This window comes from Xenopus laevis, chromosome 1L (genome assembly GCF_017654675.1).
Source record: "Xenopus laevis strain J_2021 chromosome 1L, Xenopus_laevis_v10.1, whole genome shotgun sequence".
NCBI lineage: Eukaryota > Metazoa > Chordata > Amphibia > Anura > Pipidae > Xenopus > Xenopus laevis.
In genome coordinates, this window is record NC_054371.1 from 230,472,923 (window position 1) to 230,488,522 (window position 15,600).

At 45.9% G+C, this 15,600-nt stretch overlaps 1 protein-coding gene across 1 annotated transcript; it reads right to left on the reverse strand.

Moving 5' to 3' along the window:
* Window positions 1–1,163: 1,163 nt before the first annotated feature.
* Window positions 1,164–15,020, reverse strand: vcp.L (valosin containing protein L homeolog). Its single transcript, XM_041570473.1, has 17 exons — window positions 14,664–15,020; window positions 11,379–11,490; window positions 11,100–11,272; window positions 10,019–10,161; window positions 8,311–8,441; window positions 7,327–7,458; window positions 6,898–7,000; window positions 6,168–6,301; window positions 5,928–6,063; window positions 5,672–5,784; window positions 5,424–5,588; window positions 5,226–5,348; window positions 4,829–5,041; window positions 4,405–4,713; window positions 2,871–3,026; window positions 2,556–2,710; window positions 1,164–1,801 (listed from the first exon to the last, which is right to left on the reverse strand). Exons 1-17 carry the CDS (start codon window positions 14,678–14,680, stop codon window positions 1,699–1,701), a joined length of 2,418 nt encoding a protein of 805 aa, XP_041426407.1. The 5' UTR covers window positions 14,681–15,020; the 3' UTR covers window positions 1,164–1,698.
* Between the last annotated feature and the right edge of the window lie 580 nt (window positions 15,021–15,600).

Here is a 15,600-nt window from a genome sequence, read left to right on the forward strand (position 1 = left end):
ATATTTAGCTGGAACCTCTTTTCTTCTAATCGGAATGGGTGACCTTGTGTCAGCTGGAAAGATCTACTGGTAAATAAATCATTAGAGAGATTATTATATGATCCCCTAATCATAAATATATAATGAACAACTTTAATTATCATGTTGGGAGTTGAGCACATTGGGTTGGGTTAAGTCTTCTCCAGATGCTCCTGACCTTTCTTCTGATCTGAGGCTAAAGATCAAGCTCTGACATGAGCAGGGATTGGTCAGATCAGTCTGTATAAAGCACATTCACAAGCTGCACTGATGCTGGAGCCTCTGCTCCTGGGAGGAGATTCCCCTTTATCAGAGGCCAAGTCTGTTCATGTCCAGGTTCTTCTCCATCAAGGACTCGCCCAGCCCTATCAGCTGCCCCCTTGTACCAGCCCTATACATTCTACAGCTCAGCTCTAAAGTGATGGGCCTTGTGCTGGTCACTAGTCTTGAAACAAATAACGAGTCCATAGGAACATGTAACGTTACAAACGGAGGGTCGTTACTAGGGGTTGCACCTATTCACAGTCTGCTCAACTCAGCATTTTTTTATAGAAGGATTTGAATATATCTAAATTCCATCACATACATTTTCATGTAAAATAGGGTTTGTAGTTCCATTTCATAAACTAACCTCTGCCCCTATACTGACCCGGGCATGCCAACAAGATCACTGCAGAGAATGGATTCCCAGCTCTGCATGAAGCGAGTGCTCAGTGGCCCAGTCCTTGAGCCAGTGCAATATTATTAAAGAATACACAAAATCTTGTCAATTATATCCTTATAAACGGTGACTAGTGATGTCATTTCACATGACTCACTGAAACTTGTGTATTATAATAAATAAAGTACCACTGGTTGGAAAATAGGAGGATATTAGAAGTTACAGAGGAGTTCCATGAGTTCCAACTCCTTGGTGACTTATATAATATCCTTATAATTTACAAGAGGGGGTACTTTGACTATATAAATATATTATATACATACGCAGGGATCCTATACACTGGCTGTTACCTGCTAGTGGCAGAACTATTTGCAGACGTCTCACTGCTCCTCCACAAACACACGGAGCAAATAGACATTAGAGATCAGTCAGTTTATTCTCCGTATTTCAATCCAACATGAAAAATGAAAAAAAAACCCTCAACTGAATGTTTTATTTCTTTATTATGCTTTTCTCATACCCACAGGAGGGGGGAGCGACCCATTCACAACTGGAGAAACCTGCAGCCCCCCGTATTAACCCTTTCACTGCAATAGTGCCCAGCTAAACGCTCGCAGGCACACTGGCAGCCAAATGGTTAATCTCAGCATTGATTTCCCAATAGATTTACTTTGGATGAACAGTTGAAGGCCAAACAGCTGAACTGGAGGAGTGAAAACAAGAGAAATATCTGCAGGATCCTCACAGGGGGTTAAAGGAGCCCCAAGTCACTCGGTGGAGGAAGAACTTTCATTCCCCCCGGGAGGCTTCTCTGCAAGCTCAGCGGCCGCTTCAGAAACAGGGAGGGAACGAAGAGAAAAGTTTAAGAATCCTGAGAGACTTGGCTCCCCTCTTCTCACACCCGTGTAACAAAATGATAGAACAGGAGTGGGGCTGCATCTAGTTGGGGAATGAAAAGCAAAGTGTCCAATAACGTAGGAATCGATTGGCTGTACAACGAGGGAGGGTTGGACCACCCTTTAACCATAGAGATCGTCTTCTTCTTCAGTAAAATGGCTCCCGTCGCTGCCTCCCCCGGCTCCTTGGCTTGGACCGGCTCCAGCTTGACCCCCAGCGGGAAATCTGATAATAGAAGAACAAACACAGGATTAATGGAGTGAGGTTCTGTATGAGACAATACCTGAGAGCACTGAGGTGATTAAAGGGAAAGTGTCATGGGAAAAAAGGTTTCATTCAAAACACATCAGTTAATAGTGCTGCTCCAGCAGAATTCTGCACTGAAATCCATTTCTCAAAAGGGCAATCTGACATGGGGCTAGACATATTGTCAGTTTCCCAGCTGCCCCTGGTCATGTGACTTGTGCTCTGATAAACTTCAATCACTCTTTACTGCTGTACTGCAAGTTGGAGTGATATCACCCCCTCCCCCCCCAGCAGCCAAACAAAAGAACAATGGGAAGGTAACCAGATAGCAGCTCCCTAACACAAGATAACAGCTGCCTGGTAGATCTAAGAACAGCACCTAATAGTAAAATCCAGGTCCCACTGAGACACTTTGTTACATTGAGAAGGAAAAATAACAGTCTGCCAGAAAGCACTTCCATTCTAAAGTGCTGGCTCTTTCTGAAAGCACATGACCAGGCAAAATTTTATATTGTGGAGTGAATTATCTGCAGTGTAATTTAGAAATAAAAACGACATCATAAAAATCATGACAGAATCCCTTTAAGAGGAATGATTCTGTACCTATAATCATAGGTATTGCTTGTGTGACACATATATATGGTGCCCCATACAAGGGCCAATAAACTCACAGTGGAGGGTCCAATCAGCAGCGGTTATCTTTCCCTATGAAACCCCTCACTGTCTGTGTTACCTGAAGCTGCCGAATCCTCGGCTCTGCTGAAGAGTTTGCGCGAACATCTCGTATTTTCGGATGTCGTTGTCGCTGACTGAGCGGCGGGCGAATCGCATGGCCTCTTCGAAGTGATCTCTGCGGATTTCTGGTACGGGGTCGTCTTCTTCCACTTCCTGCAATCAGAGGAGAAACAAGAAGACAAGTCTGTAGAATGTGAAACCACAGGACCCCCAGGTTACAGGGCGGATATTGAGCAATTAACCCCTCCGCCCCAGACAAATCATAGAATAACTTCTGCCATGTTGATCCTATTCACGGATAGCGAGTTCCTACCATAGCGGAGGGGTTAGTCTGCCTTTCCCGCTCTCTTCGGATCTCATTCTCAATAGATTCCCTGATGGCCAGTTTACAGGCTCGCTGGCAAATCTCAGTCAGATCGGCACCGGAGAATCCATTGGTCATCTTGGCCAGGAAGTTGACGTCTACGTCCTGCGTGTGAACAGAACAAGAACATCTCACATGGAGTATAGTCATCTCAGAAACGCTTGCTAAAGCCTCCCTGTGTCAGAGTCGGAATAGGCTTTGGTTACTGCTTTACGGATTCAGCTGTATAATATAATTACCAATACAACTGCCGACTCACTTGTGTGTCTAGGGGTATGAGAACAATCTCCAGGCTCGTAGTATTTGTATAAAAATAAGAATATTTAATGCTTTGTTCAGTGAACAAGGTACAGCATAGAAACAATTAAAGGGAAAGTAAAGTGTAAACTAGAATAAGGCTAGAAATGCTGTATTTTGTATACTAAACATAAACATGAACTTACTGCACCACAAGCCTAATCAAACAAATGATTTATGCTTTCAAAGTTGGCCACAAGGGGTCACCATCTTGTAACTTTTCTAAACATCTTTGCAAGACCAAGACTGTGCTGTGCACATGCTCAGTGTGTCTGGGCTGCTTAGGGATCGTCATAAATGATCAAAACAGCTCAAGTCTAATAATATCTGCCAGAAGCCGATACAACAAGACTGATTAATAATCAGAATATACAGACTGCACTGGGTCCTGTGTTGTCATGTAATCTAATGTGGATTTTATAGTTTTTGTATTGTTTAATACAAACTTTCTCCAACTCTGCAGAACCAGTGGCTGCAGCAAAATAATCCTCCAAATAGAATCCCAGTTTATCTGTTTAAATCTGGCTCCATGATCTTTGTCCCTGCAGCTGGAGTTGGAAACAGTAAAGGGGATGTAAAGGCAAAAATAAAATCCAATACAAATCTCTACACAGTCGCCAACTGCTCTACAAGGAAACAAACAAAGCTGCTTGAGTTCTGCATGGCTGGGAAGTAAGGCAGGGCTCCCCCTGCTGTTCATAAGTATGATTGTTTCCCTGCAGAGCAGTTAGGGACCGTCTGTCAATTCCTATCCACAGCAGTAAATGAAGGGAGAATTTCACTGCATACAGTCAGGTTTCTTATATAAACAGTACACATTTTGAAATTGAAGTATATTTATTTTTTTGTCTTTACATGCCCTTTAAAATGGGTAAAACCGGCACAGGAAACTAGCACAAGATGTTAATTGCTGTCCCTTCAATCCTACTGTCTCCCAAGACAAGACATCTGGGCTTTCTTATCCAACTTTGGTCCAGGAAAATCACTCCTCCAGAAAAGGTGAATTTGATGTTTTACAGTCCTAACAGGTGTTAACACATAAATAATAGCCTAGCCTGCAACCTCCTGGCAATGGTACCAATTTACAATACAATTGTACAACTTGTTTGTACAAGTTGTGCAATGTATTCATTGTGCTATATAGCAAACAACATTCCCTCTATTCCCTTCCTGTGTAATGACTTGCCTTGGCAACTGGAGACTTCCTCAGGTTGGCCTTCAGGATGGCCATGCGGGACTTCTCATCGGGCAGCGGGATGTAAATGAGCTGATCTAGACGGCCAGGACGCAGGATGGCAGGGTCGATGATGTCTGGTCTGTTGGTGGCTCCAATGATGAAGACATTCTTCTTTGTAGACATTCCATCCATCTCAGTAAGGATCTGGTTAATAACTCTGTCGGCAGCTCCACCACCATCTCCAATGTTCCCACCTCGGGCCTTAGCGATGGAGTCCAATTCATCAAAGAAGAGGACACAGGGAGCAGCCTGCCGAGCCTGATCGTAGAGAATAAGATATTAGTCCCCATATAAAAACAAGTAGACACCAATGAAGACTGCTAATCACAAATTGCATATACTGAAATACAGAGGTGAGGGGGGACAGACTTACCTTATCAAAGATCTCTCTAACATTGGCCTCAGACTCTCCAAACCACATAGTGAGAAGTTCCGGCCCTTTGATGGAGATGAAGTTGGCCTGGCATTCGTTGGCAATGGCCTTAGCCAGCAAAGTCTTACCACATCCAGGCGGACCGTAGAAAAGTACACCCTTCGATGGAGTCATTCCGAACTTCAGGAACTTGTCTGGATGCTCCACAGGATACTGGATAGGAAGAAATTAGAAAGAGATGAAGAGTCAGAGCAGTGCAACCGGCCATACTATTTCCAATTAAGGCTAAGTCTTCTGGATAATGGGAAGCATAAAGTATCTTAGTACTGCTGCTGTTGTGCTTGTTCCACAAATATAGTAAATTAATGTAAACAGTGAACAAGAAGCAGGAACATACCTGAACCAGCTCCTGGAGCTCCCTCTTGACGTCTTCCAAACCACCAATATCCTCCCAAGTGACCTGCGGCACCTCCACCACGGTCTCCCGTAGAGCTGAGGGGTTACTCTGACTTAGCGCCCACTAAAACCAAACCATAGAGATGTTAATGGAGGAAAGACCTCAGAGAAAGCTGGGACATAGCAGAACTGCACCCACCCTGAAGTCATCCATAGTGACAGCCAAAGAATTCATCACTTCAGCATCTATGGTTTCATCTTCCAGGTCTATGAGGTCCATCTTCTTCCTTATGGCCTGGAGAGCAGCTTCTGAGCACAGAGCAGCCAAATCGGCACCAACATGTCCGTGGGTTTCATTAGCAACCTGTGGCAGAATGGAAGGGTTACAATCACAAGAGAAACTGACCCAGAAGCTGACACTGCCAGGGACATGGGAACATCACCGACCTGTTCCAGATCCACATCATCCGAAAGCTTCATGTTCTTAGTATGAATCTGCAGGATTTCCAGACGTCCAGTGGAGTCGGGGATGCCGATATCAACCTCCCGGTCAAAACGACCTGGAAAGCAAAAGCTCGTTGAGTAGGAGCAAAAGCCAGTTGGGAGGGAGAGTAAAGTAGTAACAGGAGGATGAGTAGGTACAAATAATATTCTCCACACTCCGGTCTGTACTGGGAAGTTAGTCAGTCAGCTAATAACTCACCAAATCGCCTAAGCGCTGGATCAATGCTGTTGGGTCGGTTGGTGGCTGCCATGACAATGACATGCGCCCGTTGTTTCAGCCCGTCCATCAGTGTTAGTAGCTGAGACACAATACGGCGCTCCACCTCTCCGTGTGTCTGCAGAGAGAAGTCACAAGTCAAGTCTGTGCACAAAGAGGCACTAGCACAGGTACTGGAACTAAACGAGCAGAGAAAATGAAATAATCCTTATGGGAACCCACCTTCTCTCTTTTGGGGGCAATGGCATCCAGCTCGTCTATAAAGATGATGGCAGGGGCATTCTTCTCAGCCTCCTCAAAAGCTTTGCGCAGGTTACTCTCAGACTCACCCGCCAGCTTGCTCATGATTTCCGGTCCTGCACAGAGAAATAAATGTAACAGTCACTAAACTGTCCCTTTAATCCACATTCCTCAGCTAAAGGGGACTCCTCACTTAGAAAGGCAAGGGGCAGGCTTTGCTAGGTTATCCAAAGCAATGCTGTGCGACTGGAGGCTCAGGAGCAGCATGGGGCATATCCAATAGATTTGGCCTCCAGAATGCTCAGGATCTCTACAGACTTAACTTTATGACAATCTGGTCCTTGAATTAGAAATACTCATTTACCTGAAAGAACAGTCACTACTTCCACAGAGCAGCAAAACTAAATATTAATATCTGATTCTAATGTTCCCTTTGCTTCAGTGATGAAAATAATTCACTATAGTGATGCAATATCAACCCTTACCATCCCCATTCTGACCAGAACCTGAAGTACCTGTAAAACTCAGACCTCTCAGTGACATCACAGACAGGCAGGACTGATGTAATGATGTCACTATCTTAACAGGGGAGCTATAACAACATCACCAATGGGAAAGGGACCCAAGTGTGACTCTCAGCAACATGGTAAACATGCCCTTCAAGCACCCAGTGTTGATACACAGCTAGTGCAGATGGTACAGATTCTCTTACCATTAATCAGGAAGAAGAAAGCTCCAGTTTCATTGGCCACAGCTCTAGCAATGAGGGTTTTGCCAGTTCCTGGGGGTCCGTACAGCAGAATGCCCCTGGGAGGCTGAGAATCACATCAGAATAAATGCATCAGTACAGAACACATTGTACACAGGCTGTAGAGTCATCTTACAGAGCAGTAAATGATGGTGCATTAATACTAAATTCTAAGGACGTTTACTGGGAGGGCACTCTATCTCCTATATGCTCATGTCCCCCCAAAAAACAACATCCAACAGGGAAAAGGAGACTTCCATTATCTACTTAGATGTCCTTCCCCAATGAAAAGCAATAGGAGTGGTCTAGGACCAAACCATTTCCCCCTGAGCAGCCCCTGCCTATCAGTGTAGAAAGGTTCCATAAGAAGTGAAAGGTGTTTTTAGAACTTACCTTGACACCAATAGCCTTAAAGAGTGCCGGATGCCTGAGAGGCAGTTCCACCATTTCTTTGATCTGAGCCAGTTGTTTCCTGCAGCCTCCAATATCATCATAGCCCACTTCATTCAAGGACTCCTCCTCATCCTGCAAGAGAAAATGCAGCCCAATCAGAGACTCCACTATATTAATTTCATTTTTATCAACACACAGGAAGGTTGGGTTTCCCCATCATGCAACAGAATCATGAGGAAAAGGAAAGGTGGCTGCGTAATATTCACTAAATGTTTTGCCCTTCACTCACTTAACTGTGGGGTACAGATTCTAACACTAGGTGGCAGTAAAGTAGGGCAACAGAGTAAGGCCATTAAATGGGTGGTTCACCTTTAAATTCATTCTTAGTATGCTATAGAATGGACACTTTTAAATTGGTCTTCATTATTTATTTTTTATTATTTTTTAGTAATTTGCCTTTTTTAAAAAAAAAAAAAAAAAACCCTACCTGCTTTCAAATGGGGGCCACTGACCCCATCTAAAAACAAATGCTCTGTAAGGCTACAAATGTACTGTTGTTGCTACTTTTTATTACTTATCTTTCTATACATATTGTGGTCTCTTATTCAAAAGCAGAGTACGGTTGCTAAGGTAATCTGGACCCTAGAACCAGACTGCTGAAATTACAAACTGTAGAACTGCTGAATAAAAAGCTAAATAACTCAAAAACCAAAAATAATAAAACATCAAAACCAACTGCAAATTGTCTCAGAATATCCCTCTCTATACTAAATGTTAAGTCAAAGGTGAACCACCCGATTAAAGACTATTAAATAGAGTGGAACATACAGGCAGTTCTTCTAGTCCCTGGCACAGTGCCCCCCATCTACCATAAGAGCTATACGCATGGAATTTTTGGACTCTTTAAAACACCTGCCATTCTTATGGTCTGAGTATAATCCCCCCCCCCACACCTCAATTTCTCTCTCATTAAAGGGCACATACTTCACGCTTAATGGGCTCCCCTTCACAATGGATGACGGTATCGGGGGCCACAATGCAGTATGGGGAAGGATCCGTCTCCACCACTTTGAACTCCACGGCTCTCATGCCTCCGCGTACCTGGAAAATGTCACCTAGAGACAGACAAGAGCCATTAAAGTCAGACCTGTACCGTCACCTTCTATTGTACAGGGAGTCTGGTGCAAATATACTGATTTATAAACTTTCTTCTTGGAACAGTCCTGCAATAAAACACGAGTCTCATCAAGCAGAAGATTGGCAGGACTGTGCCAAGAGAAGCCATAGTTACTGAATAAAGGACAATGTGCAGCAGAATGACCAGGAGCTGCAGTGGAACACAATTCATACAATGTCAGTGCAAATAATTAGTCTTAAAGGGGACTGCAAGACTAAGGATAAGTTATGGGGGAGCTGAGCAGCATCTTTTTGGAGGTTTTGTAAAGAAGTAACTAACCTGTGCTGCACCCAAATGGCTTAAAGGGGAACTAAAGCCTAAAATAGAATAATGCTAGAAATGCTGTATTTTGTATACTAAACAAACTTTCTGTACCATAAGCCTAATTAAACAAATGATTTATGTTTTCAAAGTTGGCAGCATGGGGTGAATCATCTTAAACATCTTTGCAAGACCAAGACTGTGCACATGCTCAGTGTGATCTGGGCTTCACTTGGGAGGTTACACTTCATCATAAATGATCAAAACAGCACAAGTCAAATAATATCTGCCAGAAGCCAATACAGCAAAACTGATTAATTATCAGAATACACAGACTGCACTGGGTCTGCGAATACAAATCTCTACACAGTCGCCGGCTGCTTTATAGGGAAACAAACAAAGCTGCTCGGGTCCTGGGCAGTAAGGTGGGGGGCTCCCCCTGCTGTTTAAAAGTATAATTGTTTCCCTGCAGAGCAGTTAGGGACCGTCTGAAGTTTTCTATCTGCAGCTGTCAGAGCAAGTAAATGAAAAAGGAATTTCACTGCATACAGTCAGGTTTCTTATAAAAACAGCACATACAGTACAACTAACATTAATTAGAAAGAGAATCAGCACTAGGGTTTATATAGCCATATCTTGGCACGTTTGAAATGTTGCACTGTTGCTTTAAATGTTTCAGGTGTTAATCACAGTAATTATGTAACCGGCAGTATTAGTACATCAGAGTGAACACTTAAAGGAGAATTCAACCCCTTATTAAAAAAACCTCCCCTTACCCTACATAGACCCCCCCCCGGCCTAGCTGCTACCCTGGGTAAATGCCCCTTTTTACTTACCCCTTGGTGCAGATCCAGGGCATCGGAGTTCACGGCAGCCATCTTATTCTTTTTCGGTAATTTTTGGTCTTCTTCTGGCGTTTCAGCAATTTCCATGACTTTCAGCTCATACGCAGATGTTCGGGACTGGCAGATTGCTGCAACTGTGCATGCGCCGATACGGCACTTACTTCCCGAAGATTACCGAAGAGAAGAAGATGGCTGCTGGGAACTCCGCTGGACAGAATCTGCAACGAGGGGTAAGTAAAAAGTTAGGGGCATTTACCCGGGGTAGCAGCTAGGCTGGGGGGAGGAGGGAGGGGGGTCTATGTAGGGTGGGGGGGGGTAGAGTGGTTGAATTCTCCTTTAAGCCTGTCCCAATGATACTCTGTATGGGGGTACTAGTAAGAGTAAAGTAACCAGCTGAGCAGCACTGTACCTTTCCTGATTGGTCTGTAGGCTTCCAGGAAGTAAGGCTTGAGATACACCTCAAACAGATTCCCAGTGATGCCCTCCACTGTGTCGTCTATGGGCAGAACATGGACTCGTTTGCCATACTTCACATCTGGGCACGGCTGAATGCTACACAAAGTAACCGAGTAACGGATTAGTAACCTGGAAGTTGATTTATGGAGTGGACAACAGCAGAGGAGCCTGCCCCTAACCAACTACTACAGATCACCCAACACTGGCTTATTTTTCACTGTACGGGGTGTCATGCTTAGACTGCGCCAAGGCTGTACTGTTGTACCCACGAGTATCCATCCCTGCTCCACGATACCTAAACCCTGAGTAACAATTTCTACTCCATGCTACCCAAGTCCTGAGTAACTATCCCTCCTCCATGCTACCTGAGCCCTGAGTAACTATTCCTACTCCATGCTACCTAAGCCCAAAGTAACCATCCCTGCTCCATACTACCTGAGCCCCAAGTAACCATCCCTGTTCCATGCTACATGAGCCCTGAGTAACTATTCCTACTCCATGCTACCTGAGCTCAGAGTAATCATCTCTGCTCCATGCTACCTGATCCGTGAGTAACCATTACTGCTCCATGCTACCTGAGCAACAAACCCTGCTCCATGCTACCTGACCCCTGAGTAACTATCCCTGCTCCATGCTACCTGAGTAACCATCCCTGCTCCATGCTACCTGAGTAACCATCCCTGCTCCATGCTACCTTAGCCCTGAGTTACCATCCCTGTTTCATGCTACCTGAGCCCTGAGTAACATCCCTGCTCCATGCAACCTGAGCCCAGAGTAACCATCCTGCTCCATGCTACCTGAGCCCAGAGTAACCATCCTGCTCCATGCTACCTGAGCTCAGAGTAATCATCTCTGCTCCATGCTACCTGAGCGTAACTATTCCTAATCCATGCTACCTGAGCCCTGAGTAACCACCCCTGCTCCATGCTACCTGAGCCCTGAGTAACCATTCCTGCCCGATGATACCCAATACCTGAGCAACTATCCCTACTCCATGATACCTGAGCAGAGTAACAACCCCTAGCCCACAGTACCTGATAACATCTCCGAGCCGCACCCTCAGGTTGTTACGGACAACTCTGTTCATGCGGATCTTTTCATCAGAGCAGGAGTCATCTGAGAGAACGATGCAAACAGCTTCTCTCCTCTTCTTCCCCTTCAGCAGGACTGTGTCTCCTCTAAAGAGCTGCAGCTCATCCATCTTGGCCTGAAACAAGAGTCCAGTGTCATTAAACCCTGACACCACTCCCTGAGCCCCCCAATAGACATTACACAATAAGGGGGCATATTCGGGCTTCAAGCACTGTGCTTACCTGAGACAGAGACACAACACTGTTGTCCTCATTGATGGATTCATCCACAATCAGCCGATTGGGCCGGCTCTTTTGCTTCAAGATTGCAGTGGACAAATCATCGGATTTGGAACTGAATTGAGAGGAGAGGAAAGTAAAAATGGATACAGTGCAAGATACACTGATGATAAACTGATGAAACAAAAAAGATTGTGTGTTTATTGGAGAAGGGGAAAGATACAAATCCACCAGCCCCCTCATAGCCTTTAAAAGGGGTCACATTCCCCAGTGAGCCCGTCTGCAGCCTCTCCTTCTCCATCCCTATACATTATCTCATGTAACATCCATTTTATCTGCAGGAGAGCCTGGCAGCAGTTAGATTGTAAGCTCTGTAGGGCAGGGTCATTCTGTGTCCTGTTCCATGTGACCTATTAATGTCTAGTGTTTGTTCCGTGACTGTATTGTATGAATGTTCTGCACTGGGTGCAGCTAAAGATATACAGATACAAAGGGTTAAAGCCTTCCAGGTATTCATGAGTCAGTGCCAGGGGTGCAGGCGAGTGCAGCTTTTGGTTTCGTTTCTTGCTGGCGAGCACTAATCAGCACACACACACAGCTGGACTCATTCCCTATTTACTAACAGTGTACAGACTGCTGAGCAACTGCACCCGCCTGCCAGGAACACTCCAACATGGCATTTATAGGGTTATTATTTGTCACGGCCCGTGCATAGAGAGATTAGAGACAGCACGTTACACTTTATACTCCCCAGAGGAGAAAACGCAGTGAGAGATCAGTTGTAGTATCATCCCAATACAATGAACTCCTCCTTATCTGTAAAGGCCACAGCAGATGCAGCACTGACATGAGCAGTGTGAGACTCAGGCAGCAGCTGGGGGGGGGTTTTATACAGAGCTCATACCAGGAGGCACAAGAGATATAGGTAATAAAGGCACTAAGTTTGGAGCAGTAACCCATAGCAACCAATAAGATAAGATGTTTGCTTTTAAACAGGTAACCAGTACACATCAGGGAGTTGCCAGCACGGGCACCTACGCATGGGGATGACTGACAGGGGATGCCCCGCCAAGGAGACAGGTGCACAGGATTTTAGGGGATTTCCAGCCAAAAAATATTCTGCATAATAAAAGAAAATGTAACTTTCCAGTATTCATTTCATTGACATATTAAATGGTTTTCAATGAACAGATACTGAAAGCAGCGTCTGTTTATATTCTCTGCACAATTGAGCAAAACCTAGCAGCAGACTTGGAGGAGAACCGCTACATTGTTTCAAGAGTCAGAACCAGCAGTACAGTCAGGCCGATCCTGCCCTTGGGAGTACAAGGAGAGTTAGAAAATAATCAAATCAGAGCAGCCTGTGCTTGTAAGGCAAGTCCTATACACAGCCTCCAGCACTTGTGTTGTGTCACATGACTGGGCACCTACTGGGTGTGTGTCATTTAATTAGGATCAGTACTAAAATACAGAGAGGCTGGAGATTCCTTCACTCACACAACGGGATCACAATATATAGAGGGATGAGCATGAGTCGGGGGTACATTGCACTAGTTGAGGTTCCTGCGTGGGACTTTCCTGTTGGTATTTGGATCAGCGCCCGGGTTTCCACATTATGGCTTTGGGTCAGTATATGGGAATTTTGGGGATTATCTGGGAGGTGTTGCAAAGAATTTCCCTTGCCACTTGTTATATAACTTTTTGGGGGGTTCAAAGGAAAAGTATAGAATTAAAAAATAAAATGACTATGAGGGGCCCAGAGTGTAGGGGGATCAGTTCCTGATTGTGATGCAGCAGAAGAGCAGACTGCTCCCGGGGACGCTTCTCTCATGAGGAAAAATCAGCATAGACTTTCCCTAGGAGTTGGCATTTGTGCTGACAGGGGAGATCCATTCATTGGCCAAAGTGCAGTGAGCTCAGAGCACGTGGGGGCCAGAGGGTCTCACACACACTCAGTATTCGGACACAGGAAAAGAAACCCTTAATTGAAATTCTAATTGAATATATTTATATCCCAAACCAAAAGTCTGTGTCCAGCTGAGCTTCACTTGGGGGTCCCACGTCACTGGGTGGCCCATTACGGCATAAATAGGAATAAGCAGATAGAACAGCAGCACTGCATGTGTTAGAGTGGAGTTGCCATACTGAATGTAATCACTTTCCTGCATCAGTCAGTATAACCTGTGTATCTGTGAGTAACATCACTGCCTATTGCGACTCCAGCACTTTCTTTGGGAGGACAGAAGCAGTGAAATCTCATTATCAAGTTTCTAATTGTAGTGATTATGTGAGGAGGAAGCTGTAAGAATGTATAGGGCACAGACTGGGCAGTTATCAGGTGCCACTGCTTCTCTCAGTAATGTGAATGGCTGCAGAAATCTGTGCCAACATCATACAACTAATTGCACTGGCACATTGCCACTGGCCACAGCTTGTCCTGAGACTGCACTAAGCCTGGGCTAGCTGCCAGCTGCACTACAACTAAACCACAGATACTTCATTTGAAGAGAATGTCGGCCATAGCCTGGCGCTGCTTCTAGAAAGAGGAACACGTCGTTTTAGTTTGCGAAACAGATATATAAGGACCAATCAGAAGTCTCGGTTAGTAGCAAGTTGCCCCTGGATGCCTTCCCTCGTGCCCTGCACTTACTGGCCAGCTATGGCTCCCAATATACACAAAGGGACAGCTAGTTCCCTTTAGCCCGGAGGGTTCAACTAGATGCTGCGGTTGGACTACAACTCCCAGCATCCCCCAGACAGCTGGAGATCACCTACAATTCATGATACGGTAATACTGACAGTCCCACACTAAAGCCAATCAGGACAGTCCCGTGTTGTTACTGGACTACAACTCCCAGCATCCCCCAAAGCAGCCTGTGCCTATAGACATAATATTATAAACAGGTTCCACGTAACCCCCAGCAAGGCTTCCTGATCCTAAGGTTGGACTACAATTCCCAGCATGCCCTAGGCAGCCATTGTACAAGCCCAGAGGTTCTATTGGCGGCTTTCAATAAAGTCAGGCAGTTTTGAACTACAATTCCCAGCATCCCCCAAGCCAGCTAGAAATGCCACATATAGAGGCGAGGGCTGAGCGTGGCGCTGGCCGGTGCGTGACAGGGAATGCTGGGAGCTGTAGCGGAGCTGCGAGGCCTGGATGACACAGCAGGATGAGGAGGCCGCACTAGGCCGCACAGCGTCTCCCTCGGTGTCAGTAACGCAGGGGCGGAGCTTCCGGGACCCACACACCGGCACCCACACATTCCCCTCAGCCGGGCGGCAACTCACTCTGATCCGGAAGCCATTGTCAGTGTCCGGCCTGTGCCGCTCCGCTGCCGGTAACGAGGAATTGAAATTGAGAGCTCGGTCCCTGTGTCTCCTCACGCTCCGCGGTCCCTTCCCTGAACGCCGGTCTGTCCCTCTCTTTCCTCTCGCTGCTCCGCTGTCTGCCCCGCGCGCCCGTTCTCTCTCTCACTGTGTGACTGACCGAGGAAAAGGAGGAGGAGGAGCGCCGGCGGCTGGGAGGGACTAGACACACAGGAGGGTAAAGTGCAGCATCACTCTTCACGGTCTGCGCTTGCGTCTTAACACCGCAACCAATCAGCGGGGCCCAGAACTGACGGGGGATGAGAAAGGAATGATGGGAGATAGGCCACGCCTCTAGCGTCCCTTCCCGGTGACCGCTTGCTATTGGTTGGTCCAGCTGATGGCGCACTGTAATGAGGGAGGCCACAGCGTCTGTCGTAGGAACTCCTAGCAACTGCGCGTTTGGCCGATTGCGATTGGTCAGAAAATGAAAAAAGAGGCGGATCAGCAGGAAGAAACCGCATAAAAAAAAGAAACAAATGCGGAGGTTGGGAGGAAGCCGGTATCTGTCTGCAGCTCATTGGAGGACGCGCTTGTCACTCAAATCACTGAGCGGCGTGACAGGGCAATTTACTCACAACAGAAGCAATATGGCGGCCAGACACACGTACAAAGGGGTCACTACATGAAGTGTGTGTGTTTATAGTGCACAGATAAGCACTGGGTCTGTACTACACTCCATAAATACACTCCATAAGCAATTGTCTCCTCAGCTACAAGTAATGTGTCTGACACTTAATATCATGTCCAACACACACACCTGTATCTCCCAGCAGCAGCACCATTCATTCATCTATTGCTCCTCACCTGCCTGTCACCCCTCAGTCCAGCCCTGCTGCACCCCTTCTCTTGTTACCTG